This window comes from Cetorhinus maximus, chromosome 28, assembly GCF_964194155.1.
Source record: "Cetorhinus maximus chromosome 28, sCetMax3.hap1.1, whole genome shotgun sequence".
NCBI classification, from domain to species: domain Eukaryota; kingdom Metazoa; phylum Chordata; class Chondrichthyes; order Lamniformes; family Cetorhinidae; genus Cetorhinus; species Cetorhinus maximus.
This window is the reverse complement of record NC_135906.1, coordinates 2196155-2223116: the sequence shown is the minus strand read 5'-3', so window position 1 is coordinate 2223116 and position 26962 is coordinate 2196155. Positions and strand designations below refer to the sequence as shown.

The 26962-nt window shown below is 47.3% G+C and overlaps 2 protein-coding genes and 1 non-coding gene across 6 annotated transcripts in view; 2 read left to right on the top strand and 1 right to left on the bottom strand.

Moving 5' to 3' along the window:
- The window catches only part of LOC144668775 (EVI5-like protein), a 167347-nt gene that overhangs the window by 124589 nt on the left and 15796 nt on the right, over positions 1 to 26962 (top strand). The gene's annotated exons all lie outside the window — the stretch shown is intronic.
- LOC144668729 (zona pellucida sperm-binding protein 3-like) lies at positions 346 to 26428 on the bottom strand. The gene is made up of 4 exons (XM_078531059.1): positions 26370 to 26428; positions 843 to 946; positions 574 to 751; positions 346 to 487 (listed from the first exon to the last, which is right to left on the bottom strand). Exons 1-4 carry the CDS (start codon positions 26426 to 26428, stop codon positions 346 to 348), a joined length of 483 nt encoding a protein of 160 aa, XP_078387185.1.
- On the top strand, positions 14448 to 14530 carry trnal-uaa (transfer RNA leucine (anticodon UAA)). Its single transcript has one exon. It is a non-coding gene; the product is annotated as a tRNA-Leu (tRNA).

Below are 26962 nucleotides of genomic sequence, written 5' to 3'. Positions count from 1 at the left end.
AAGATCTCTCCTTCCTCTGGGACCAAACCACAACTCCCTTGTGGCACCACAGTTACCCACATGGCAACAGGCACAAATGTCAATGCTCGATTCCTCCAATGGGGTCAAGCTAAACAAGAGAAAGAGCCCATCAACCAGGTTGTGCATCACATCCCCACACAACGTCCCTGATGGAGAGAGGGGGAACTGACACATTCTGCACCTTCTGGAAAGTACAAGCTTTGTTCCTGGAATCCCTCTGATCCACTGGAGCAACTTTCAGGTGACAGGTGATGAAAATCTGAGGGACACATTCAACACACGTCATGATTCAGTGACTCCCTCCCAACATGGAGACCCCAATGATCAGCTTCCTCTTACCAAGGAACGGTCATCTCCAAGGAAACGGAACGCATCCAGGTCAAACCGGAGCTTGTCCAGCTCCTGCTCGTCTCTTGGCAACACAAAGGTTGAAAAGGAGTCCTCAGCTTTGCTGTCCAGGAGGCAACTGAAGAAAGATTAAAAAGGGACAGGAAGTGAATCAAGTGAAGCCATTGAGATGGGACCAGCTGGAGAAAGCAGAGAGCTCCTTACCCATTGTGGTCAATGAAGCTGTATCTCGGGGTGGAGTCCTTGTCTGGGCTCAATGTAGCTACACAGCGGTCAATGTAGAGCTTCAGGGACATGTGGTTGATCATTGAAACAGAGGCCTCAATGTGAATGAGCTCACCCAGGTAGTAGATAGTCGAAGTGCGCTCTGTAAGCCAGTCACCTGAAGTACAAGAGGACAAGGGTTCGAGACAGTGGCTGTAACTCCCAGTGAGTGACTACAGGAAATCACTCCCCATCCACCCATCACATACCATTCATTAGGCGCAGAGAGAATGACAGATGCCCTTCTCCAGACTTGGTGGAGCTGAATGGGATCCAGGTGGGCTTGATGGGGTCACTGCTCACATTGCCCTTCCTGGAAAGGCAGGGGAGTCATTTTAGGACATCTTCAGAGACCACCAGCAGCTGTAGATCTTATTGACAAAGAGGGTAAAGATTCTCACCTCAAATAACGACACTCAATGGCAACGACAGCTCCATTCGTTCTCACAATGACAGATCCATGATACTCTGGGGTGTGGTTCAGGTGGGTGGTGTAGATGAGGAAATCTCCAATCATCTGAAAGAATCAGGTTAAGGAATGAAGAACTGATCTGAAATGAGAATGTTCTCCACAGGGGTTAACAATGAAGTCATCCCATCCCCTGAAAACAATTCTGAGGGGGATTGACAAGGTCAGTGTGAAGAGGCTGCTTCCTCCCAGCCGGAGGAGAGTTGATTATTAGGTGTAGGCTTCTCAGGTCAGGGGGTCACTTAAGATTAATGTGACAGGGAATTACTTCATTCAGCAGGTGGTGAATCTTTGGGATTCTATCCCAGAGAGCTGTGAATGCTCAGTCACGGAGTATGTTTGAGACAGATGGATTTATTTTGTGTCATTAAGGGAATGTTATGATGTGGCAGATGATGCTAGTCAGGTGGATCAAATCCACGAGGGAAACTTGATCATGCACTCAACTGTTTTGCAATTAGTATTTTATTTTGAGATCAGTGTCCGGAATTCAGGAACAGCAAAGACTGCCACAAATTCAGGAGGTTTAGATAAAAATGTAAACATGAACTAAAAAAGAGATTAAGCACATACATAGGTCTATAAATTACTATAAGAACTCCCAAAATCTTCTGATTAATCTGGCTCCCAGTGACACCTTTATTAAGGCAACAGTAAAAAAAATTTGAATGGACCCAGGCAAAGCAACACCACCTGGACAGGAGAATTCAACACGAGTTAACACATCCTTGGTTCCTTTAGACAGGAACTTGATGCAGAGGCTGGAGGCTTCTCACATTTGTGAAAGATCTTAGGATGTCTTCACCACTGACTCAGCCTCATCCCCTTGACAGGTAAATTGCATTGTTCCCATATCTTGTTGCAACTTCACTTTTCATAATATAAAACTTGAGTACTAATTTATCAGTAACCTTTTGAAAAAATTAACACTTCAGCTTAGTTTCTGAAAGCTGGGTGTAACATCCCACCATCGCTTGGAAATTCAAGCTATCCGAAGTTATATGAAAAAGCAAATTTTCATCACATCTCATTCTAAAACTTCAGCCATGTTTATGGATTTAGCATTTCAAAGCTCGATTCTTTTTGATGACTCAAAGCCTCCAGACCAACTGTCCAATTCAGCCCCACACAAATTATCCAAACCCCAATAATACAATAAAGCACAATATTAGGATATTTATCATATTTTGATGACAGGAATCAAAGAGCTTGTTAAGAGGACAGGAACATGGCGGTTGTGTAGAAGTTCGGTCAGGATCTTAATGATTGGGGAACAGGCTCGAGGGGCCGAATGGCCTCATTATGGGCTGCAATGCAACCTCAGCCCTTTATCCAAAGAGGGCGATCATCAGAACAAGACCAGGATCCATTAATAGGGAAGTGACTCAACAAAAGGACAGCTTCAGTTAACAGTAAAAAGGAGCCACAAGTGGACAGTAACATGGAGCATGGAAATAGAAGAGTTTGAAGCCAGAGCACCAGTTATTCCAATGACAGGAAAAGTGGGAAGTGTGGAGTTCCTCTTTAGTCCAATACATCTCCATTCTCATTCCATTTTCTTCATTTAAGGCACAACCTGGTTGGATTAAACTGGACTGAAACCTCCAGTTGGATTGATCTGAATGAGGGGAATAGAGATGAAAATCCTCTAAACAACAAAAGGAAAAGCTTGGAGGATCCAAAGAGAAGGTTCAAGACCAATGGGGCTGATGTCATAGGTTGGAGAGACTCAGGAACCAGTTAATGCAAAATACAATACAAGATAGAAAGCTAATTTGTAGTTTTATAAAGCAGGAGATATATCTCCTCAATATCATTGACATCTCACTCAGTGTTGGAATGAAGAGTGGGGAACAACCTACAGCCCAAGCTTAGAGCAAGAGCTGAGGATTCCCATTACCTGCAACCTGCTGCCACACTCATGGAGTCCATAGTCAAAGAGGACAGTGTGGTTCTGAGAGTAGATCCTGGTTGGCCAACAGCCTGCTATCCCCAGGGTCAGGTCAGCAGCTTTGATCAGGTGCCAGGTTCCAAATAAATCCAGCTGGACCCTGAGCAGCAGCTTGTCCTCTCCACACTGCACCATCACAGTCTGCAGTGGAGACACACTCCCACCCTCAGACACACGGAAATGGGAACCAAAGGGAGGCCCAGGAGGAGAGACTGTCTGAGGCACAGGGGTGGCTTTGACTCTGCTCCATAGAAACCTCTGGCCTAGAAACTGTTGCCAAGTATCAGAGCCACAAAGAGCTCCAACTAGCACCAGCACTGGGAACAAAGCCCTCACTACAAAATCCCCCATGATACCAAACAACTCAACCATCCCTTCAGCCACCGAGCAGCACCTTTTATACACACAAGCTGCACTCACTGACACCAATGAGACCATAAGCAGCAACATTGAACCAATTAACCAGCCCCAATCTCCACCAATGACAGAACTCATAGATTTATTACCAGGAAGGCTGATTTTATTTGGACCAATAGGAGTTGGTCTGGTGGGGAAAGATGTCGATGAACAAATGGGAAGGTGCGTGATAGGGTGGATGGCAGGAGAGATTAAAGGATAAAAGGTTTCATGGTACAAAAGCCAGAGGCAGTGGTAATGGGTAAAATAAAGAAACAAAAGATGTGTCCAGATGAGGTGTGAATGGCTGCATAGCAACCGTCTGAACGTAACGTAGAATCGTAGAATGTTTACAGCGCAGAAAGAGGCCACTCGGCCCATCGTGTCTGCCCCAGCTGAAGAACGAACCCCCCCAGCCTAATCCCACTTTCCAGCACTTGGTCCGTAGCCCTGCAGGTTCCGGCAGTTGAGGTGCATATCCAGACACCTTTTCAATGAGTTGAGGGTTCCGGCCTCTACTCCCCTTTCAGGCAGTGAGTTCCAGACCCACACAATCCTCTGGGTGACAAAAGGTTTTCCTCATCTCCCCTCTAATCTTTCTATCAATCACTTAAAATCTATATCCCCTCATCAATGAGCTCTCTGCTAAAGGAAATAGGCCCTTCCCATCCAGTCTATCCAGGCCCTTCACAATTTTGTACATCTCAATCAAATCTCCCCTCAGCCTCCTCTGTTCCAAGGGGAACAACCCCAGCCTCTCCAATCTTTCCTCATATTTGCAATTTTCCAGCCCTGGCAACATCCTGGTAAATCTCCTCTGTTCCCTCTCGAATGCAATTACATCCTTTCTGTAACGAGGTGACCAGAACAGCACACAGTACTCAAGTTGTGGCCTAACTAATGTTTTATATAGTTCCAGCATAACCTCCCTGTTCTTATATTCTACACCTCGGCTAAGAAATGAAAGGATTCCATCTGCCTTCTTAACCACCTTCTCAACCTGTCCTGCTACCTTCTGGGATCTGTGGATATTCACTCTAATACCCCTCACTTCCTCTACACCTCTCGGTCCCCCCCCATTTATTGTGTAATCCTTTGCCTTGTTTGACCTCCCCAAATGCATCACCTCACACTTCTCTGGGCTGAATTCCATTTGCCACTTTTCTGCCCACTTGACCAGTCTATTGATATCTTCCTCCAGTCCACAGCAACTCTCCTCGCTATCAACCAATTTTTCTGCTGTCTGTAAACTTCTTGATCATTCTACATTTATGCCCAAATCATTAATATAGACCACAAAAAGCAGGGGGCCCAGTTCTGAGCCCTGCGGAACCTGACTGGAAAAAGCCTTCCAGTCGCAAAAACATCCATCCTTTGTTTCCTGCCACTGAGCCAATTTTGTATCCAGCTTCCTATGTTCCCCTGGATCCTATGGGCTTTTATTTTTTTAAGCAGTCTGCCATGTGGAACCTTGTCGAAAGCCTTGTTTTAATCAATGTGTATCACATCAACTATACCACCCTCATCAATCCTACTTGTTACTTCCTCAAAAACTTCAATCTAATTAGTCAGATATGACCTGTGTACTATAGGCCCCCAAACAGTCAGGGAGAGATAGAGGATCAAATATGTCATCAAATTTCAGAGAAGTGTAAGAATAATAGGGCAGTAATGGTAGGGGATTTTAACTACCCAAATATGAACTTGGATAGTTTTATTGTGCAAGGTAGGGAGGGAGCAAAATTCTGAAGTTGCATCCAGGAGAACTTTTTTAGACAGTGCGTAGAAAGCCCAGCAAGGGAGGGGGCAGTTCTGGACCTAATATTCTGAAATGAGCCCGGGCAGGTGGAAGGCATATCAGTAGGGGAACATTTTGGAGATAGTGACCATAACTCAGTTAGATTTCGGATAGTTATGGAAAAGGATAAGGTTGGGCCAGGAATAAAAGTTCTAAACTGGGGAAAGGCTTTTTTACTAAGTTGCGATGCGATTTGGCACAAGTGGACTGGGAGCAGCTACTTGCAGATAAAACTGTGCCAGAGCAGTGGAGGGTCTTCCAGGAGGAAATAGTGAGAGCACAGGGCAAATATGTTCCCGTAAAGACAATGGGTGGGGGGAACCAATCCTGGAGAACCCTGGATGTCAAGGTGCATAAAAGTTAGGATGAAGAAAACGAGAGAAGTTTATGGCAGATACCGAGGGCTCAATACAGCTGAGTCCTTACAGGGGTGTAAAAAGTGTAGAGGGGAACTTAAAAAGGAAATTAGGAAAGCTAAGAGAGTGCATGAGAAAGCATTGGTGTGTAGAATAAAGGAAAACCCAAAGGGGTTATTTAAATATATATAGAGTAAGAGAATAACTAGGGAAAGAGTAGGGCCAATTCGGGATAATAGAGGTAATCTGTGTGTGGACCCGGAAGACATGGGTGCAGTCCTCAATGAATCCTTTACGTCGGTCTTCACAATGGAAAAGGACGACGCAGATACAGATATCAGGATGGAGGACTGTGAAATATTAGAGGAAATTAACATAGAGAGAGAGGGGGCACTTGCAGGTCTAGCGGCCTTAGAAATGGATAAATCCACAGGCCCGGATGAGATGTATCCCAGGCTGTTGTGGAAGCCAAGGGAAGAGATATCAGGGGCCCTGGCAATTTTCAAATCCTCTCTGGCCACAGGTGCGGTGCCAGAGGACTGGAGGACTGCTCACGTTGTCCCATTATTAAAAAAGGGAGGAAGGGATAGACCAGGAAATTACAGGCCAGTCAGTCTAACCGCAGTTGTGGGGAAGTTACTAGAAAGAATTCTGAGGGACAGAATATATTTGGCCTTGGAGAGACAAGGATTAATCGGGGACAGTCAGCATGGGTTTGTTAAGGGAAGATCGTGTTTGAAAAATTTGATCGTATTATTTGAGGAGGTAACCAGGAGTGTTGATGAGGGTAATGCGTTTGACTTTAGTAAGGCTTTTGATAAAGTCCCTCATGGCAGACTGGGCATGAAAGTAAGAGCCCATGGGATCCAAGGCAAAGTGGCATGTTGGATCCAAAATTGGCTGAGAGGCAGGAAGCAGAGGGTGATGGTAGAGGGATGTTTCTGTGACTGGAAGTCTATTTCTAGTGGGGTTCCGCAGAGCTCGGTGCTGGGGCCCTTGCTGTTTGTGGTGTACATAAATGATTTAGATTTAAATGTAGGGGGTATGATTAAGAAGTTTGCAGATAAGAGGAAAATTGGTAGAGTGGTAAATAGCGAGGAGGATAGCCGTAAACTGCAGGAGGATATCAATGGACTGGTCAGGTGGGCAGAGCAGTGGCAAATGGAATTCAACCCGGAAAAGTGTGAGGTAATGCACTTGGGGATGGCTAACAAGGCAAGGGAATACACTATGAATGGTAGGACCCTGAAAAGCACTGAATATCAGAGGGACCTTGGTCAGCATATCCAAAGATCCCTGAAGGTAGCAGGGCAGCTAGATAAGGTGATTAAGAAGGCATGTGGGACACTTGCCTTTATTAGCCGAAGCATAGAATACAAGAGCAGGGAGGTTATGCTGGAACTGTATAAAACGCTGGTTAGGCCACAACTGGAGTACTGTGTGCAGTTCTGGTCACCACATTATAGGAAGGATGTGAATGCGCTGGAGATGTTGCAGAGGAGATTTACCAGGATGCTGCCTGGGCTGGAGGGTCTGAGCCATGAGGAAAGATTGGATAGGCTGGGGTTGTTTTCCTTGGAGCAATGAAGGTTGAGAGGGGACCTGATAGAGGTGTATAAGATTATGAGGAGCATAGATAGGGTGGATAGGAGGGCACGTTTTCCATTAGTAGATGGGTCAATAAGCAGGGGACATCGATTTAAGGGAAGAGGTAGAAGGCTGAGAGGGGTGTTGAGGAAACATTTTTTCACCCAGAGAGTGGTGGGAGTCTAGAACTCACTGCCTGAAAGGATGGTTGAGTCAGAAACTCTCGTAACATTTAAGAAGTATTTAGATATTCACTTGTGTTGCCATAGCCTCCAGGACTATGTGCCAAGCGCTGGAAAATGGGATTAGTGTAGTCAGATCTTTGTTGACTGGAGCGGACACCTCCTGGGGTACATTTCATCCAGCCCTGGTGATTTATCCACTTCTGGCGATGCTAATCCCCTTGATACTTCCTCTCTCCCTACGTTTATCACATCCAATACTTCACACTCCTCCTCCTGAACTACAATGTCTGCCTCCTCCCCCTCTTTTGTTAAGACAGATGCAAAGTATTCATTCAGACCCATACCCACATCCTCCGCCTCCACACACAGGTTACCTTTTCGGTGTTTTATGAGCTCCACTCTTTCCTTCATTATCCTCTTACTCTAAATGTATTGATCAATCATCTTTGTGTTGATTTTGCTTGCCAATATTCTTTCATGCCCTCTCTTTACTTTCCTAACTTCCTTTTTGATTTCACCCGTCCGCTTTCCCTACTTCTCTCAGCTTTCTGTAATATTCAGTTCTCAGTGTCTGACATAAGCTTTCCTTTTCTGCCTTATCTTTCCTTGAAAGCTCCTTGATATCCAGAGGGCTCTAGATTTGTCTCTCCCACCCATTTCTTTGTGGGAACATGTTTACTCTGAACCCCTTGAATCTCCTCGTTGGTTGCCTCTCACTGCCCTGACACTGATTTACCTTCAAGTAACTGTTTCCATCCACTTTTGCTAAATCACTCCTCAGCTTATAAAATTGGCCGTGCCCCAATTTAGAAGTTTAACTCCTGTTCTATCACTGTCCTTTTCCACAATGATGTTAAAATTAACTGAACTATTATCACTACTACAAAAATGCTCCCCACTGTGACTCCTTCCACCTGATTCAATTTTTAAAATTAAGTCCAGAACTGTGCCCTCTCTTCTTGGACTTGCTACATACTGGCCAAAAAAGTTCTCCTGAATGCTTCAAGAGAATTCTGTTCCCTCCATTCCTCTCACACTTAAACTATCCCAGTTAATATTGGGGTAGTTAAAAAACCCCTACAATTACTGCCCTACTGTTTTTGCACTGCTCAGAGATTTGCCTCCATATTTTCTCTCTTACCTTCCTCTGACTGTTTGGGGGTCTATAGTACATTCCCAGCAGTGTGACTGCCTCTTTTTTGATCCTAAAATCAATCAATCTGGCCTCAGTTGATGATCCATCTAATCTTTCAATCCTTCTCACAGATGGAATTGCTTCTCTAACAGAAATGGCCACCCCAGCTCCCTTTTTAACTCCCTCTCTATCTTGTGTGAAAGCCCTGTAACCTTGGTGTTATTACACTGCGCTCGATCTAACTGAACTGAGCGGACACACAGACGGAGCTGGGTGTGGGTTTGAGCCCCACACTGGACGGTTTGTGTTTTATTTCTCACACTGGCTGACAGAGCTGTTACACAAAAAATGGACACAGCACATTTCTGAAAGATTGTTCCAATATAAAAGTGTATGAAATTAAAACCGAGTGTGAAAATCAGAATTGACAGGAAAGAGAATTTATTTCTGGAAACTATTATTGCCGGAACATTCCCAACATCAAACTCTGTCCTGGTGGCAAAGGCTAGTCAGGTTGAGTCGGGGGAATGGGGTGCGCTGGGGGAGTCGGGTGGAGCAGCTAGTCAGGTCGAGTTGGGGGTGTCGGGAGGTCAATGGGGAGTCAGGGGTCAGGGGGTAGTTGGGGGTCACGAGGCAGTCAGGTGGGAGGATATTGTGAGTGATTGGTCAGTCAGCTGTGCAGTTACCCAGGAGTTAGACTAGGTTTTCATCGGTCTAACATTTCCTGGGTATCTATTCAGGTAAGTACACGGGAACTGTCTGAAGTTGGAGACTTTTGCGGAGGGTCCCAGGGAGCAGGTGAATTGCCCATCAGATGTTCAAACTTCCCTGGCAGTTCCCGTGGAGTCAGTGCGTTGGCACTTCCGATAATGTCCCATGGTGCATCTTCTGGGGTACATCCGGACTCCGACTATCCGGAGAAAATCCCAAGATATTCTATAAGCATATCAATGGGAAGAGGATAACCTGGGAATGAGTAGGGCCCATAAGTGACCAAGAGCGCATTCTATGGGTGGAGCCAGAGGACATTGCTAGAGTGTTGAATGAATACTTCACATCCGTCTTCACCCAAGAGAATGAGGATGAAGGTATTGAACTCGGGGAGAGAGACTGCGAGGTTCTTAAGCCAATTGATATGGGAGTGACAAGGTATTGGAGGTGTTGGTAGGCTTAAAAGTGGACAAATCTCCAGGTCCAGATGATTTGTGTCTCAGACTGCTGAGGGAGGCAAGGAAGGAGATTGTATGGTCTCTGACCCAAATTTTTAATTCCTCTCTGGCCATGGGGATGGTGCCAGAGGACTGGAGAACAGCTAATGTAGTTCCGCTATTTAAGAAGGGTTGTAGAGATAAGCCAGGGAACTACATGCCAGTGAGTCTCACGTCAAGCTATTGGAGAAAGTTCTGAAGGATAGAATCTATCTCCACTTGGTGAGGCAAGGTTTGATCAGGGATAGTCAGCATGGCTTTGTCAGAGGAAGGTCATGTCTAACAAATTTGATTGAATTTTTTGAGGAGGTGACCAGGTGTGTAGATGAGGGTAGTGCCGTTGATGTAGTTTATGTGGATTTCAGCAAAGCCTTTGACAAGGTCCCACATGGGAGGCTTATAAAGAAGGCAAATTCACATGGGATACAGGGTAATTTGATAAGGTGGATTCAACATTGGCTTATTTGTAGGAGGCAGAGGGTGATGACAAGAGAATGCTTCAGTGACTGGAAGCCAGTATCCAGTGGCATACCACAGGGATCTGTGCTCACCCTATTATTTGTCATTTATATAAACGATATAGATGACTATGTCGGGGGGGGGGGGTAGAATTAGTAAGTTTGTGGATGACAAAGATTGGCCGTTGATTAACAGTGAGGTTGAGTGTCTTGGGCTACAGGGAGATATAGGCGGGATGGTCAAATGGGCAGATAAGTAGCAGATGGAATTAAACTCTGAAAAGTGTGAGGTGATACACTTTGGAAGGAGTAATTTGACAAGGAAGTTTTCAGTGAATGGCCTGACACTAGAAAGTTCTGAGGAACAAAGGGGCCTTGGCATGTGTGTCCATAGATCTCTGAAGGCAGAGGGGCATGTTAGTGGGGTGGTGAACAAGGCATATGGGACACTTGCCTTTATCAATCGAGGCATAGATTACAAAAGTAGGGAGGTCATGTTGGAGTTGTATAGAACCTTGGTGAGGCCACAGCTGGAGTACTGTGTGCAGTTCTGATCGCCACATTATAGGAAGGATGTGATTGCACTGGAGGAGGTACTGAGGAGATTCACCAGGATGGTGCCTGGAATGAAACAGTTAAGCTATGAAGAGAGGTTGGATAGACAAGTATTGTTTTCGTTGGAGCAGAGAAGACTGAGGGGCGACCTGATCGAGGTGTATAAGATTATGAGGGGCATGGACAGGGTGGATAGGGAGCAGCTGTTCCCCTTTTTGAAATGTCAGTCACAAGGGGGCATAAGTTCAAGGTGAGGGGCAGGAGGTTTAGGGGGGATGTGAGGAAAAATTGTATTACCCAGAGGGTGGTGACAGTCAAGCTATTGGAGAAAGTTCTGAAGGAGAGAATCTATCTCCACTTGGTGAGGCAAGGTTTGATCAGGGATAGTCAGCATGGCTTTGTCAGAGGAAGGTCATGTCTAACAAATTTGATTGAATTTTTTGAGGAGGTGACCAGGTGTGTAGATGAGGGTAGTGCCGTTGATGTAGTTTATGTGGATTTCAGCAAAGCCTTTGACAAGGTCCCACATGGGAGGCTTATAAAGAAGGCAAATTCACATGGGATACAGGGTAATTTGATAAGGTGGATTCAACATTGGCTTATTTGTAGGAGGCAGAGGGTGATGACAAGAGAATGCTTCAGTGACTGGAAGCCAGTATCCAGTGGCATACCACAGGGATCTGTGCTCACCCTATTATTTGTCATTTATATAAACGATATAGATGACTATGTCGGGGGGGGGGGGGGTAGAATTAGTAAGTTTGTGGATGACAAAGATTGGCCGTTGGTTAACAGTGAGGTTGAGTGTCTTGGGCTACAGGGAGATATAGGCGGGATGGTCAAATGGGCAGATAAGTAGCAGATGGAATTAAACTCTGAAAAGTGTGAGGTGATACACTTTGGAAGGAGTAATTTGACAAGGAAGTTTTCAGTGAATGGCCTGACACTAGAAAGTTCTGAGGAACAAAGGGGCCTTGGCATGTGTGTCCATAGATCTCTGAAGGCAGAGGGACATGTTAGTGGGGTAGTGAACAAGGCATATGGGACACTTGCCTTTATCAATCGAGGCATAGATTACAAAAGTAGGGAGGTCATGTTGGAGTTGTATAGAACCTTGGTGAGGCCACAGCTGGAGTACTGTGTGCAGTTCTGATCGCCACATTATAGGAAGGATGTGATTGCACTGGAGGAGGTACTGAGGAGATTCACCAGGATGGTGCCTGGAATGAAACAGTTAAGCTATGAAGAGAGGTTGGATAGACAAGTATTGTTTTCGTTGGAGCAGAGAAGACTGAGGGGCGACCTGATCGAGGTGTATAAGATTATGAGGGGCATGGACAGGGTGGATAGGGAGCAGCTGTTCCCCTTTTTGAAATGTCAGTCACAAGGGGGCATAAGTTCAAGGTGAGGGGCAGGAGGTTTAGGGGGGATGTGAGGAAAAATTGTATTACCCAGAGGGTGGTGACAGTCTGGAATGCACTGCCTGGGAGGGTGTTGGAGGCGGGTTGCCTCACATACTTTAAAAAGTACATGGACGAACACTTGGCATGTCATAACATGTGCTGATAAATGGGATTAGGTAGGTAGGTCAGGTGTTTTTCACGTGTCGGTGCAGACTCGATGGGCCAAAGGGCCTCTTCTGCGCTGTGATTCTGTGAGATCTGGAGATCGCCTGTGAAAACAAGCTAAAAACGGAACAGAACAAGCAACCAACTTACAGAAAGAATCCACAACCCGAAGATTCAAACTCTAATACCCTCCAGACTGACCGAGCCAATCCTGAGGCACTGGCTCTTCCCTGCCTGTTATTGGATAGAGACAGCTGTTGGCTCTGCCCCACGGAGAGGAGTTTGTTCCACAGACCATGAACCAGCTTCCCCTCAATTCCTAGCTTGATCAGTAAATCCACCCACTGAAACCTCAAAGTGTGATATATTCCCCTCACTGATCAATAATTCAACTTCAATCGTTTGCTCTTTCCAAACATTGATGCCCATTTTCATCAACATTTAATTCTCTCTCACTCTTTATTTCATTTGTGCTTTTCCTCTAAAACATTTCATCCCAATTATTGACGAGAGGGAGGAAATGAACAGAAGAGATTTACTGGAATGATACCAGGGGTGAGGGACTTCAGTTTTGTGGGGAGACTGGAGAAGCTGGGGTTGTTCTCCTTGGAGCAGAGAAGAGGCAATTTGACAGAGGCGTTCAAAATCCTGAACTGTTTTGATCGGGTCAATAGGGAGAAACTGTTTCTGACGGCAGACGGGTTGATAACCAGAGGACACAAATTTAAGGTGATTGACAACAGAAGCAGAGGTGACATGAGGAAACATTTTTTACACAGTGAGTTCCTGTGATCTGGAATGTTCTGTCTGATCAGCTTCTGGAAGCAGATTCAATAGTAACTTTCAAAAGAGGTTTGGATCAACACTGGAATAGAAAAATGTCCGGGGTTTTAGGGTAAAAGCAGGAATTAGGACTGATTGTAGAGTTTCACCAAAAAGGCAGCACAGACACGATGGGCCAAATGGCCTCCTGCTTCCTTGCATCATTCTATAATTGTACAGACAGAATGTTGGTCCAATTCGCTTTGAGCTGGGAGAGGATCAAACCCAGATCCCGGCTATTATAAACACCACACCCCAACCAACTGAACAAGCCTGTCCTTTACTCACTCTTTCTCACAGCCTCTGCTCCTCACTTTTTCTGTCTTTCCAGCCTGTTCTGTTCCTCTGACCTTCATTCCTGACGTTCTATTGACCACAGCCGACTCACTGTCCCTCTCACTCCCACCGTTTCTCCGCCCCTTCACCCATTTCCAAACCTCTCGGTTGAACAGCCTCTCATTTCTGCTCATCCGCTCCATTAATATAAGAGGAAAACATTCTCAACCAGACATTTCCAGACAGTCAACGTTACATTAAGACAAGGTTAAGATCAGATTCATTCCCTTTAAACACGGGGAGAGCAGGCCTCCCTGTTCAGGCTCGGTGTCAGATGTGGTTTCACTCCCATTAGTCTGAGAGACACGGGGTCAGGAGTGGAAAGTCTCTCCTTGGATTCTCTCTAATTTAAATGGAGATGAAACCAAATTAAAACGCTCAAAACCAGGGAGTGAACAATGGTTCTTCAATCTGACACAGTCCCAATGGAGTTATTTCCACCTCACCGTGAGCTAATCTTCTTACAGGGAATAGAATTCCGGGGGAATTTCCCCACCGGCTTGTTCCTCACTTCAGGGGAATGGGACCCAACCAGATCTTGGAGCTCAGATTATGTTAATGTTCCGCTCATGATATCTTAATATTATCTTATGCTTGAGCAACTTTTAATCAGGTTCATGGACAAATTCTTCCATCATCCCTTCTCCCACATTGCATCTCTCGCTCTCATTCATTCTTTATTCCTTACAATCCAGAAAGGGTTCGGAATCAGAGCTCACCCCCAAATCCTCTGTACACAAACCCCCTTCTGTTACCCTGTTTGATCCAAGAGACCACTCAATAAATTATACTCTTTATAAACACTGAAAGCTGTCTCACAGTGTTGGACAAGGAGTTAAATACACTGCAGTGTTTATAGATTGTTTTCCAGTTCACAGTCTGTTCCAATTCATTAGCTTCGGAAGGACGAGCAGTCAGAATGAGAAATTGTACAAAGTCAGATGGCATCCTAATCACATTCAATTTCATTTGATTCAATGTTCCCCATATACCAGGATGGCCGAGTGGTTAAGGCGTTGGACTTAAGATCCAATGGACATGTGTCTGCGTGGGTTCGAACCCCACTCCTGGTAGTTGTGTTTTTCAGGTGTTACTTGTCATCTTGCTGCTCAATTTAACAGAAGAAATAGGAGCACCCAGTCCCTCGAGGCTTCTCTGTCATTCAATTAGATCATAACTCATCAGATCCTGGTCTCAACTCCACTTACTATCCTGTTCCCAACAACCCTTAATGCTCTTGTCATTTGAGATTCAGTCTAACTCAGCCTCGAGTATATTCAATGAGCCAGTCTCCACTGCTCTCTGGGGTAGAGAATTCCAAAGATTCACAATCCTCTGAGAGAAGAAATTCCCCCTCATCTCTGTTTGAAATGGGTAATCCCTTCACACCATCATCCATTCTGTTGTTTAATCACTCCTTCCTGTAGTAGAAGGGTTTGGCACATACAGGGTTAAAGTGGGACTGAGCCCAGTACCACCCACACAATGATGTAGGAAGGCACATGACCCAGACCTAGGGTCAGTGTGGTGTTGAAAAGAGATGTATTAAGACCTGGACATGGAGTTAGCTCCTTGCCTGTACCCTTTACTGCGTATATGTGTATCATTACAAGTAGTTAATAAAGACTTGCTGTTAATATTCAGAAGATTATGAAGATTTCTTGAACAGACAGATTGTGTGACCAACACCATCCCAACAAGGTGGCAGCTCAGGATCAAAAACCCTCAACTTAACTAAAACGCGGAAAGACTAAGACCTGAATTTTACTCTCAGGATGCGCCTGAAGTCAGCATAGCCGAAGCGGATGTAAATCCAGCTCCCGGATATAAAACCCACTCTTACGCTTGGTGGCCAATTAAGGCCCTCGCAGTGTAAAACGGGATCGCCGGATGCTTTTTCTGTGTGTGAGGGCGGGAACTCATCAGGCACCAGGTCCAATGGGGACCCGGCGGACTATTCGAAAACGGAAGAGGCAGCTCCCTGAAGGCTGCCAGGATGCAGTTGGGTCGCTGCCTGAAGACTCTAGCCACTGGGCAGTGATGTCTTCATCGTGCCCTCCTACCTTGGCCTCCCTGCTGGCCCTACACCAACTGAGCCCATGCCCACCTGGCCTCCGCTCCCTCCTGCCCCTCTCTTCCCCTTCAGGGGTGGTTCCACCGGTGGAATACACTGTCCCCATTAGATGGGATGCAGAGGAGCAGTGCCTTTAAAATGAAGGAGCAACTGTGCTGCAATACTCAGGGGGACCTTCCAGGGAAGATGAGGACCTGCGATGCTGAAATGTGGGCTTGACAATCAAACGAGATGCCAAGAAACTCTGGGGAAACTCTGGACTCACACAGCAAAGGACTGGCAATGACAGAGAAAGTGCTGCTGCTCCAGGGGCCTTTTATCCTGCCCGTGGATGAGGAAATGATAAAAATGTGATTTCCGCCCACTGGTTTTGCCCTTGCGATGAGTGAAAAATTGCACGGATAACGTAAAATCGGGGTCAATTGGCCCTTTAATTTTTGGCGGGCGCTGCTCTGACTCCCCCGTGTGCCCGCTGATTTCCGCCCACTGGTTTTGCCCGCGCAAATTAAATTACTCAGCCTCTCGGGAACGCGGCGACTGTCCGATTCGGAAAGCAGCAAGCCTGCATTGAATTTGAACACCTCACGACGCGTAACAGTAAATCACTGAACAAAATAAGTCCGCAAACAGCTGACCCACGCAGCCATTGTTAAAAATTTTCCTTTGAGAAGCACGCTGCCACCATGTTGCATAGCCCACCAAACCCAGCAAGCGTGGGAAACCCTTTGTATGACAGTGAACGGTGATGCCATCTTGGAAGCCTGTAAGCTCTTAAAGCTGTACCCACACTTTAAACATCTTTAACATGGATCACAATTCAACACTTCCAACTCCACTTGGACTAACCCAAGGCCCAGGCCAGTCACAGAATGAGGGTATTTGGAGAAATCTTTTTTAAGCTGCAGCATCGCTTCTGGTTTAAATAAAAAGTCAGAGGAAGAGCAAGTAACACACTTCTTTAGTCTACAGGGCCAATTGTAGATGACATCATCTTCAGACAGAATATTAATGAGTTATTTGCCAAATTTGATGAGGTTTTAAAATCCCTTTATGTTTATTTCCACTTGCAATCCAAAAAAAATTGCAGAGAGCTAAATTCAACAAGAGAGTGGGACAGCCTGGGGAGCCTGTCGATTATTCCATCAATGATCTCGACAGGATGGCAGACGGGTGTGAATATGGAGATTGGGAGTCTGAACTCATCAGAGACAGAATCGTGGTGGGTGTTGCAGATGATCCACTCTGACCTCCAACAAACTAAAGATGATCTAACCCTGGACAAGGCAATCTGGATAGTTAGACTGTCTGAGCCACACGAGAAACACAGGACAACCCTAAGGGGAGAGAATACAACATGGGGCAGAAACAACCCTCAGTCCAGCTTATCAAAGTCACAAAGGCACCGGGACAATCCAAATCAGGGAAAGCAATCGCATACTTACCTGGCAGGGGAGAGACCATGATCACGGTTGCTTCTGCATGTGTGTAAGGGTTGTTTTTGTGGGTATCATTTCTTTTACAAGGTGGTTTCAGCAAAGGCTCTGGCCTTTTTGCTCTTTGGTGTTGGAGGCTCCTCTGTGGCTGTTTTTTCTCCTTTGAAGGGGATTCAGTGCCGAACATTGGGAATTTAAAGAGGTGATGGCTACAACCAGTCACGCCCCAAACCAGGGGGTAGGTAACAGCGTTAGGGTGGCGGTGACAGACAGCGAAGGAGGTGCACCCATGGATCAGGCCTTCTTCTTTGAGCAAATCCTTTTGGAGTCGTGTGGATTTGAAACGGAGGAGATCTACTCCCTGCAGGACTTCCCCATGGCTGGATATTTCGACGTGACCTTCAGGAATGTTGCTGCCTGCGTCAAGTTCCTGAAGGTGTTTGAGGAGAAGAGAGACCAGCCGGAGATGAAGATCCTGACGGTGGAGCCGCTCTTTGCTCTGCCGTTGCAACGGGATCGTGTGGTGACGGTGCATCTCTCCAACCCCCACGTCGCTGTCGCTGACGTGTTCACCTTCCTCGCCAGGTACGTCGACAAGGTTGGGACCTGCACCGAGGTTAGAGACGCCTTTGGGATTTGGACCAGCAAACGCCAGGTTAAGGTCACCCCCAGGACCGATGGTCAGGGAGCCATCTTCCACCCTCCTTCCAGCTTCGCTATCGGGGGAAGCCGTGGCGACCTTGTCTACAATGGGCAACCCAAACTTTGTCGCTCATGCGGCAAGTCTGGTCATGTGGCGGCCAACTGCAGCGCCGCCGTCTGTAAGAACTGCAAACAGGAAGGGCACCAGACAAAGGACTGCAAACAGACTAAGTGCTGCAACCTGTGTGACGAGGCAGGTCACCTCTACAGGACCTGCCCCAAACGCTGCCTCACTTATGCACAGGCAGCCAAAGCCAACGAGGGGGAAGCAGAGGAAATGGTTCGTGTCACTACTACCAAGGACACTTGCAACACTCCAAACACCAAGGCCTCCAATGAGAACAATAGAAAAAAGGAGGACACAGAGAGAGACAAGGTGGAGGAAAAGATTGAGGCAGCAGACAGCCAATCAACAGCACTGACCCCTGAACCTCCCACTCCTCAGGAGAGCGAATCAATGGAGGAGGAAGCAGCGGAAAATCAGCAGGGGGAGGGCAGCTGGTGAAGAGAGCCAAAAGGAAGCAGGGGCTAAGAAGGGACCAAGCCACTTCCCAGACAGGTGGGAAGAGGCGTCTCCCATCCGACGCGGATGACAAGGGCAGCTGCTCTTTGGATAAAGAAAGGCAAGGGCGGCACCTACAGAAGAAGCGGAAAAGCTCTAGGGAGTTGTAGAGTGAGACACCCGAGCTCCAGAACACTGGAGACATTGAGGAGACCAGCGCACCCCAACTTTGCCCACAACCCGAAGAGGCCAGCGCACCCCAGCCCCAGCAATCTGGGAGCAGTGAAGCGCTCAGCGCACCCCAGCTCCGGGAAGCCGGGAGCAGCAACACCCCAGAGGGGGAGAGGATTGGTGAGACTTCTGCAACAGACACAATTCAAATCTTGTCCCTTGCAAGAACACCCAGATGCCACCTGAGCAGAACATCTCCAATGGGGAGGTTCAGGACAGTTTCCTCAGCCCATCCAAAGTGAGGCAATTTGTGAACACTATGGGTATGCAGGAGCAGACCAAAGTTCTGGGACTCTCAGAGACAACAGGTTTGGTAAGAGACTAAATGCTTTAAAATGGGTGTAAAGATTGTATGCATAAATGTGCATAGCATTAAATCTACTACGCGATGTGTTGCGACCTTGGACTACCTTGCCGAGGTCAAAGCTGAACTGTTGTTTCTGCGGGAGTGTGCGATACCGCACCTCAGCTCCTACAGGCAATGGTCACGATGGTGGTCCCATGGGCCATCAATCTGGCCAGGAGGAAACGACTCTCATTCCTCCGGCCTGGGTATTCTGCTGCAGGGAGGCAACTTCACCGTCTCCGAGGTTAAGGAGGTGGTGGGCGGGCGCCTCCTCGTAGCAGATGTAATGTACAAGAACGCTCCACTCCGGTTAATTAACGTGTACGCCCCGGCACAAAAGGCCGAGTGGCTGGAGGTTTTTCATCAGCTCCCACTGCTGCTGGTGACCTCCAGGCCGGTCATTCTGGGCGGCGACTTCAACTGCATCATCGATGCGGCTGGACGATCCGGCAGGGCCGACAGCAGATTGGACGCTACGTCCAGATCCCTGATGGAAACAGTAAAGGATGCCAAGCTGCACGACGTCTTCAGCAACCCTGCAGACGGATCGCAGCGTAGATACGCCTGGTCGCAGCCAGACGGGTCCATTCGTTCCAGGATAGACTTCCTGTTTGTGTCCCGTGCGTTCGCGTCAGATCCACCAACCTCAAGCCGGTGTTCTTCTCTAGCCACTGCCTCCTACTGGCTGACTATCACTTAGAGGAAGACCAGAGGGTGGGCAGGGGGGCATGGAAGCTAAATGTGCAACTGCTGACCCCAGAGAACATTGAGGAGCTCAAGAGGGATTACAAAGTTGGAGAACCGTGAAACCCCTCTTTGAGTCCCTGACACCCTGGTGGGAAGCGATCAAGGGAAACATCAAGAGGTTTTTCATCCTCAAAGGCACCCAGAAAGCTTGAAAAGAACAGAGGGAAATGTCCCGACTCCAGAAAAAGATGCAGAATCTGCTGCGGCTGCAGTCGATGGGGGTCGATGTCAAGGAGGAACTCCAAGAGGTGAAGAGCCAGCAAGCCTCGCTCTTTGCCTCGGAGGCCTCCAAGATCATCTTCCGTTCCAGAGTCCGCTCCGTGGAGCAGGATGAGACGTGCTCAGGTTTCTTTTTCCAAAAGGTACACAGAGAGAGCTCTGTGATCAGCAGCCTGAAGGAAGAAGACGGCTCAGTAAAGTCATCGCAGTTGGACATTTTGAGGATCAGCAAATCCTTTTATGCCGGATTGTATGACGTGAAGCCCCCAGACAGCATGGCCTCCCAGTCCTTCCTGTCCTCTATCACGGAGGTCTTAGACGACAGTACGCGGGAGAGCCTGGACAAACCGCTAACTCCTGACGAACTGTCTAAGGCCCTTTAGTCCTTCGAGAAGAGTAAAACTCCCTGAAGTGATGGAATTCGCAATTGGATCCAACTGCTCTACACTAACAACAGTAGTGCAGTCTCATTCAATGGGTGGGACTCAGATAGCTTTCCTATTAAATCTGGAGTCAGGCAGGGCTGTCCTCTCTTGCCTGTTCTTTTCGTGTGTTGCATAGAATCCTTTGCTGAGTCCATCAGGAAGGATCCGGGCATAAGAGGAGTGATAATCCCAGGCAGTGGAGGCACTCAGGTCAAAGCCTCCCTGTACATGGACAATGTCGCCGTCTTCTGCTCAGATCCGCTGTCGGTGCACAGACTGATGCACATCTGCGACCAGTTCGAACTGGCCTCGGGAGTCAAGGTAAATCGTGGGAAGAGCAAGCTGTGTTCTTCGGGAACTGGGCTGACCGATCCTTTGTCCCCTTCACCGTCAGGGCTGACGGCCTGAAGGTGCTGGAGATATGGTTCGGAGGGACCGGGTCATGTGTTAGAAACTGGAAGGAGCGAGCGTCTATGGTGGAAAGAAAACTCTCCATTGCGGGTAAGAACCTGGTCATCAGGTGTGAGGCACTCTCGCTATTGCTGTACGTGGCACAGGTCTGGCCCATTCCACACTCCTGCGTGCTGGCGATCACATGAGCCATCTTTAGCTTTATCTGGAGGTCGAAAATGGATCGTGTCTGCAGGGACACGATGTACCAGCCTCTAGAGAAATGAGGACATCGCCCTCATACTGATGGCCACCTTTGTGTGCGGCTGCATCAAGCTGTGCGTAGACCCTCAGTACGCAAACACCGAGTGTCACTACGTGCTGAGGTTCTACCTGTCCCCGGTGTTGCGAAGGATGGGTCTGGCCACGCTGCCGCGGAACGCTCCAAGTAGTTGGACCGTGCCGTACCACCTGTCCCTCGTGGAAAAATTTATGCAGAGAAACAGCTTTGACCACAATCCACCAGGCAGTGGTCGGCACGTAACGTCTTAGAGGCCCTGAGGGAAAAGGAGAGGGTGGATCCTGTGGGATGGTTCCCCGAGCAGACTGTCAAAGTCATTTGGATGTTGATAACTCCAATCCCATTGTCTGATTGTCTGTAATGACCAGATTGAAATGGTTGTAATATTCATTGATCGTATTGAAGCAACTCGTGATCCATGTGTAAAAGTTGAATTTAATTGTACTTTTTGTGAGGACAATTTAGAAATGTTTTGTAATGTTCTTCCAGATATTTTATGAATGAAATATATTTTTCCAAAAAAAAAGGAAAGCAATTCCTGAGCTGCCCAGCAGAGTGTCCTTGCCAGCGCTGCGGTGTGAACCCCTCACAGGAGAGATCAGTGTCCTGCCAGTCGGGTCCAAAGCTCCCCCTGGAACAGACACGGACACTTTGGTAAACTCTGCAACTCAAAATCCCAACCCCCCACAGAGAGGCCAAAGGTCATCCATGAGGTCGTGTCCGATATAGACTCCGGATATTTATAGAGAACAGACAGTCAGTCGGAGTTTGGGAAGGGAAGGAAGAAGGCAACATCATTAATTCAACAATTTACTGACACACTTCTCTCTGTCTCCCTTTTGCTCCCTCGATCTGTTTCTGTCTCTTTCTGTTTTTCTCTCCCTTTGTCTCTCTCTGTCTCACACCCACTGTCACACTTCCTTTCTCAAAATCCTTTTCTCTCTCTGTCTTTTACTTTGAATCTGTCTACAGAGCACTAAATCTGTCTGTCCCTGACAACCTCTCTCTCTATCCCTCTTTGCCTCCATGTCTGTCTCTCTCCCTCTAAATCTGTCTCTATCCCTCATTTCCCTCCATGTCTCTCTCTCTCTCTTTCTGTCTCTGTCCCTCTTTGCCCCCATGTCTCTCTCTCTCTCTCTCTCTCTGTCTCTCTCAATCTGTCTCTGTCCCTCTTTAGCTCCATCTCTCTCTCTCTATTTCTCTATCTGGGCTGAATTTCTCTCTGGGTTCGGAAACATGTTTCAGTGTGTGAATGGCCACACCGCTTATTTTCAGAGGAAATCCGATTTTCCTCTGTATTCCCGAGTGTCGCGGAAAACGGAGCGAGCACTCAGACCCAGGAGGTTTGTCTTGGAAGTCTTTATTGAATCATGATATCATGGAGAGCCCAGCAGCATACAACGGAGCTAGCCGGCACTCTGAGGAAGCATCACAGTACACACATATTTATAGTAAAAGTTGTACATATCAAAGAGCTTGAAGGTGATAAGACTGTCTAACCTTCAATAATTAATTACATTGAGAATCATTGTCTTTGGCATGCAACACACAATTAGTCTATTCTAATTTATGACTATACAGGATATTGGGGGAAGCCCATCTGGTAATAAAAAAGTGAGACAGAGAATAGATAACCATGCTTGACCTTATCTTTAGTGCTAGGGGGTGTACACTCTAGAGAACAGATGATCATTGCTGGATCCTGTCTCTTTGTGTTGGGGGCAGACATCCTAGCCTTGTCTCAAGGATTCTAGGAAGCTTGTTTAAGATACTCCTTTTCTCCTTTCCTGCTCAATTAGCTGGCAGTTGCAGGTGTGCCTGCTAGAACAAAAGAGGGAACTGTGCTGTAGTATTCCACTATGGTGCTAACGAGAGAGGGAACTGTGCTATAGTGTTGCACTATGGTGCTCACGAGAGAGGGAACTGTGCTGTAGTATTCCACTATGGTTTTAACTGTTTAACCCTTAGTTGTCCTGTAGATGTATTTTATTCTTCCACACCGAGCCCATGTCATTTTCCTCAGGTTTTTTTGTGGGTCAGGAACGCCGAGTGTGAAAAATACCCCTACCCCCCCCCAACCCCGGCTGAGGTCAGTTTCCCCATTTAAAATGGGGGTGAAATCTGATTTCCGCCCACACACCATTTCCATTCGGGGGGGGGCGGGGGTTTTGGAAACACATTAAAAACACATCAGGTTTGTGAGTTCGTGAAGAAAATGGAAAGCCTGCTGAGGAGTCTGGAACATTCTGAAAGGGAAGTATAAAGTCTTTTCACACTTTTAAATATCCCTATTAGATGCTGCATTGTAATTTCGATGTATTTTGGATGTAGTGATTCATCATAAGGATCTGTCTTTTAAAGGTAAGTTGAGCCTAACATTGACCAGCCTTGTGAATTTGTTCACATGCATCATGGTGTTTTTCCAGAGGAGAAAGTACCATAATCCAGTGAAACGTGTTACAAAATGTCCTGTCAGCCTACGCTGTCATCTTTTCTACTGTGATTTTAATGGCTCTGGCTGATAAAAGAAAACATTGGTTTACACACATGAAAGAAAAACTACCCCTGAGAAAAATTTAACCACCTGCCCCCTTACTTCCCAGAGAACAGTCAATTGTTTGGACAGCTGTGGCCATTATCAATGCTTGACTGAGTTTCAATCACACACCAGGGGAAACCCCACAGTGTTGGGCATGGCATGAAATACATTCAAGTGTTTATAAAAACTGATAGAACACAACATGTGTATAACATTCCCCAATTGCTTTCTCAACACTAATGGATTGTGAAGGGAGGGATGGGTCAGGAATCCCACTGATCCGCATTGTACATCAAGTACAGATGAACTGAAATAAAGTTCAGTCTTTAACAGCGAGGTGCTATTGGGAGGTAACAAGGGGAGACTGTCTGATCCTGTTGTTGAATTTCATTTTGATCAAACATTTCTTCAACTCTCTGCTGAGGAATTCCAAGTTGGAGATTGCCTGTGAGATGTCAAATGGCCTCCTGCTTCCTTGCATCATTCTATAATTGTACGGACAGAATGTTGGTCCAATTCCCTCTGAGCTGGGAGAGGATCAAACCCAGATCCCGGTTATTATAAACACCACACCCCAACCAACTGAACAAGCCTGTCCTTTACTCTCTCTTTCTCACAGCCTCGGCTCCTCACTTTTTCTATGTTTCCAGCCTGTTCTGTTCCTCTGACCTTCATTCCTGACCTTCTATTGACCACGGCGAACTCACTGTCCCTCTCACTCCCACCGTCTCTCTGCCCCTTCACCCACTTCCAAACCCCTTGGTTGAATAGCCCCTTACAGAGCTCAGTTGGGAGGGGGTTAGACTGAAAATCGAAATGTCCCGAGCTCATTCCGGACTTTTCTCCTTTCCTTTGTGTCACCATTTGGGTTCGATTCTCGAGCTGCCTGATTTACTCTGAAATTATTTCCCCAGCGCTGAAGATTGGACTGGAATAGAGAGACATTAAGGGTGGGAAATATTTCCATTTTCTCTATTTAACTGAGTCTCGATCTCCTTCTGTCCTTTTCTCTGGTTTTTCCCTCTCTCGGGGTGGGATGGATATTTGATTCGCTGCATTTGTCCTAAACGGAAACCTTTCCCACATCTCGGACGGTCAGACACACTGGGCGGAATTTAATAGGCGAAGCCTGGGTCCCGTTGGTGGGAGTGGGAGTGAGGCCAATTCCGTTTGCGTGTCGAGAGCCGGCGTGGACACCAGACCAATTAAAATGTAAAGAGCCAGCGGTGGGCACGTGGGGCAGGTGTGATCACACGGTGGGCACGTGGGGCAGGTGTGATCACACGGTGGGCACGTGGGGCAGGTGTGATCACACGGTGGGCACGTCTGATCGGGCGGTGGGGGTGGGCAGGAAATGCCCGAACACTGTCAGGTGATTAATTTGCAGGATGGGGCAGGTTATAAAAGACCCCGGGACAAACATGCCAGCTCCACAGCCGGGAGCAGCTCAACTGGGGGCACAAATTTCAGAAAAGGAATTTTATTTCTTCAAGCGAAGAATTCACCCCCCGTTTGGGGCTGTCACACTCTCCCCCCCACCCCCCACCATTCAAACCCTCATAGTTTCATTTAATCCCCTTGGAAACCCCCTCACGCCCCTCCCCCACAGCCCAGTCAGCTCCTGGGACCCCCTCATTCCCCTCCCCCACAATCCAATCACCTCCTGGGACCCCCTCACTCCCACCCCTGCTCAGTCATATGTCTGAGGTGAGACAAAGAGTGGCTCCATGGTTTAATGATGCCTCCCTGCAGGTTCTCCTCCAGGCCGTCCGGGAACAGCGGGAGTTGCTCCGGGTGGTGGGAGGGTTGAGGCTGGCAGAGATGGGTGACTATTCTGAGGTGGCAATGGTTTACAGGTGATGGGGTGTGGCTCAGTTCGGTGCCTCATTCCTGCACAAGTCAAACTCAATTTGTCTCTGACATTCCTGGCACATCCCTCCATGGCCCTCACATCTTGGAAAGGTGCTGCAACATTCCTGGCCTCTTCCTCAGAATACTCACCATCATCCTCACCTGAGTCATAGAGCAGCTCCTCATGTCTTCACCTGGCAATTCCTCTCCTCCCTGCAATGCCACATTGTGCAGTGCGCAGCCCTCGACCCACCCTCAGACACCATTAACCTGCCCTCCCTCAAGCTGCACCTGCCCTCCCTCAAGCTGCACCTGCCCTCTCTGAGTGTGGATCTTCCCTGTGGGGTACAACTGCCACCCAGGACGCAATGGCATCAGACAGGATGGTCTCAACCCAGTATGCCAGACATTTGCTTCCCTCCCAAATCATCACCCCTACCCACAACGCCCAAACCCCCAGTGTCTTTCTGCTGCTCCCATTGATACCCCGACCCCACCTGCAATACCCCCCTCTCCGCTCTTGCTGCTACTGACAGTCCATGTCCATGAACATTCTCCTGTTCCCCTCCTATTTGCCTCAGAGTTCAGCAAAGAGAACCACTCACCACTTGTCCAAATGGACCAGCTCACCTGGTGCATGCCACCTTTAACCAGCCCTAAATCAGGTGGCACAAGTTTCCCGTTCACCGCTGACTTAATCTTGATGGTCGGACTTAATGTGGAAAAGTTGTAATTTAATGAGTATTCATGGGATGCTCATGTAGGGAAAAGAAGTTCCCGTCATCGGACACTGTGAATGCCGACCCACCACTGAAACGTCGCCAACTCAACCCATTAAACTCTTCTTTTTCATTCATTCATGGGATGTGGGTGTCGCAGGCTGGGCCGGCATTTATTGCCCATCCCTAATTGCCCTTTTCAGAAGGCATTAAGAGTCAGCCATGTTGATGTGGGTCTGGAGTCACATGTAGGGCGACCAGGTAAGGACAGCAGATTTTCTTCCCTGAAGGACATTAGTGAACCAGATGGGTTTTTACAATAATCGACAATGGTTTTGTTGTCATCATCAGACTTTTAATTCCAGATTTTTATTGAATTCAAATTTCACCATCTGCCATGGTGGGATTTGAACCTGGGTTCCCAGAGCATTACCCTAGGACGCGGGGATGCGAGTCCAGTGACAAATCCACGATGTCACCACCTTCCGCCATCGGGAAGATGAGATTTCGGTTCCTGCCTGATTAAGTCACTCCGCCCACCACATTTCCACTCTCGATGGCCCCATTAAATTCTGCCCAATGTAGGAGAGAATGTGCAAGGTGACGGGGATAAGGCAGGGGAGTGGGACTAGGTGGAAAGCTCTTTCAGATAGCCAGTACAGGCTCCATGGGCCGAATGTCCTCCTTCTGCACTGTAAAGATATTGTGATACTGTGAAACATTTCAGCTCAACGACCCTTCAACTGTACAATTTTAATCCCGGTGATTCAGTTCTTTTCATCATTGAATTAAATGAACAATTAGATTTAAAGAATATTTCAGCACATTCTTCAACTGCTCTCTGAACTTAGTCTGGGTCACGGCATAAATACAAGTGTTTGTGCAGCAACTCAGGAGCTGCAGCATGAAGCCTATTTCCCGTACAACTGAATGAAACTGTACAGACCTATACCGTAACAACCACATCCGGTACCACACAGAAAAAACCATTAACGTCGTCCATAACAGGATAAAATTTGCCGAGAT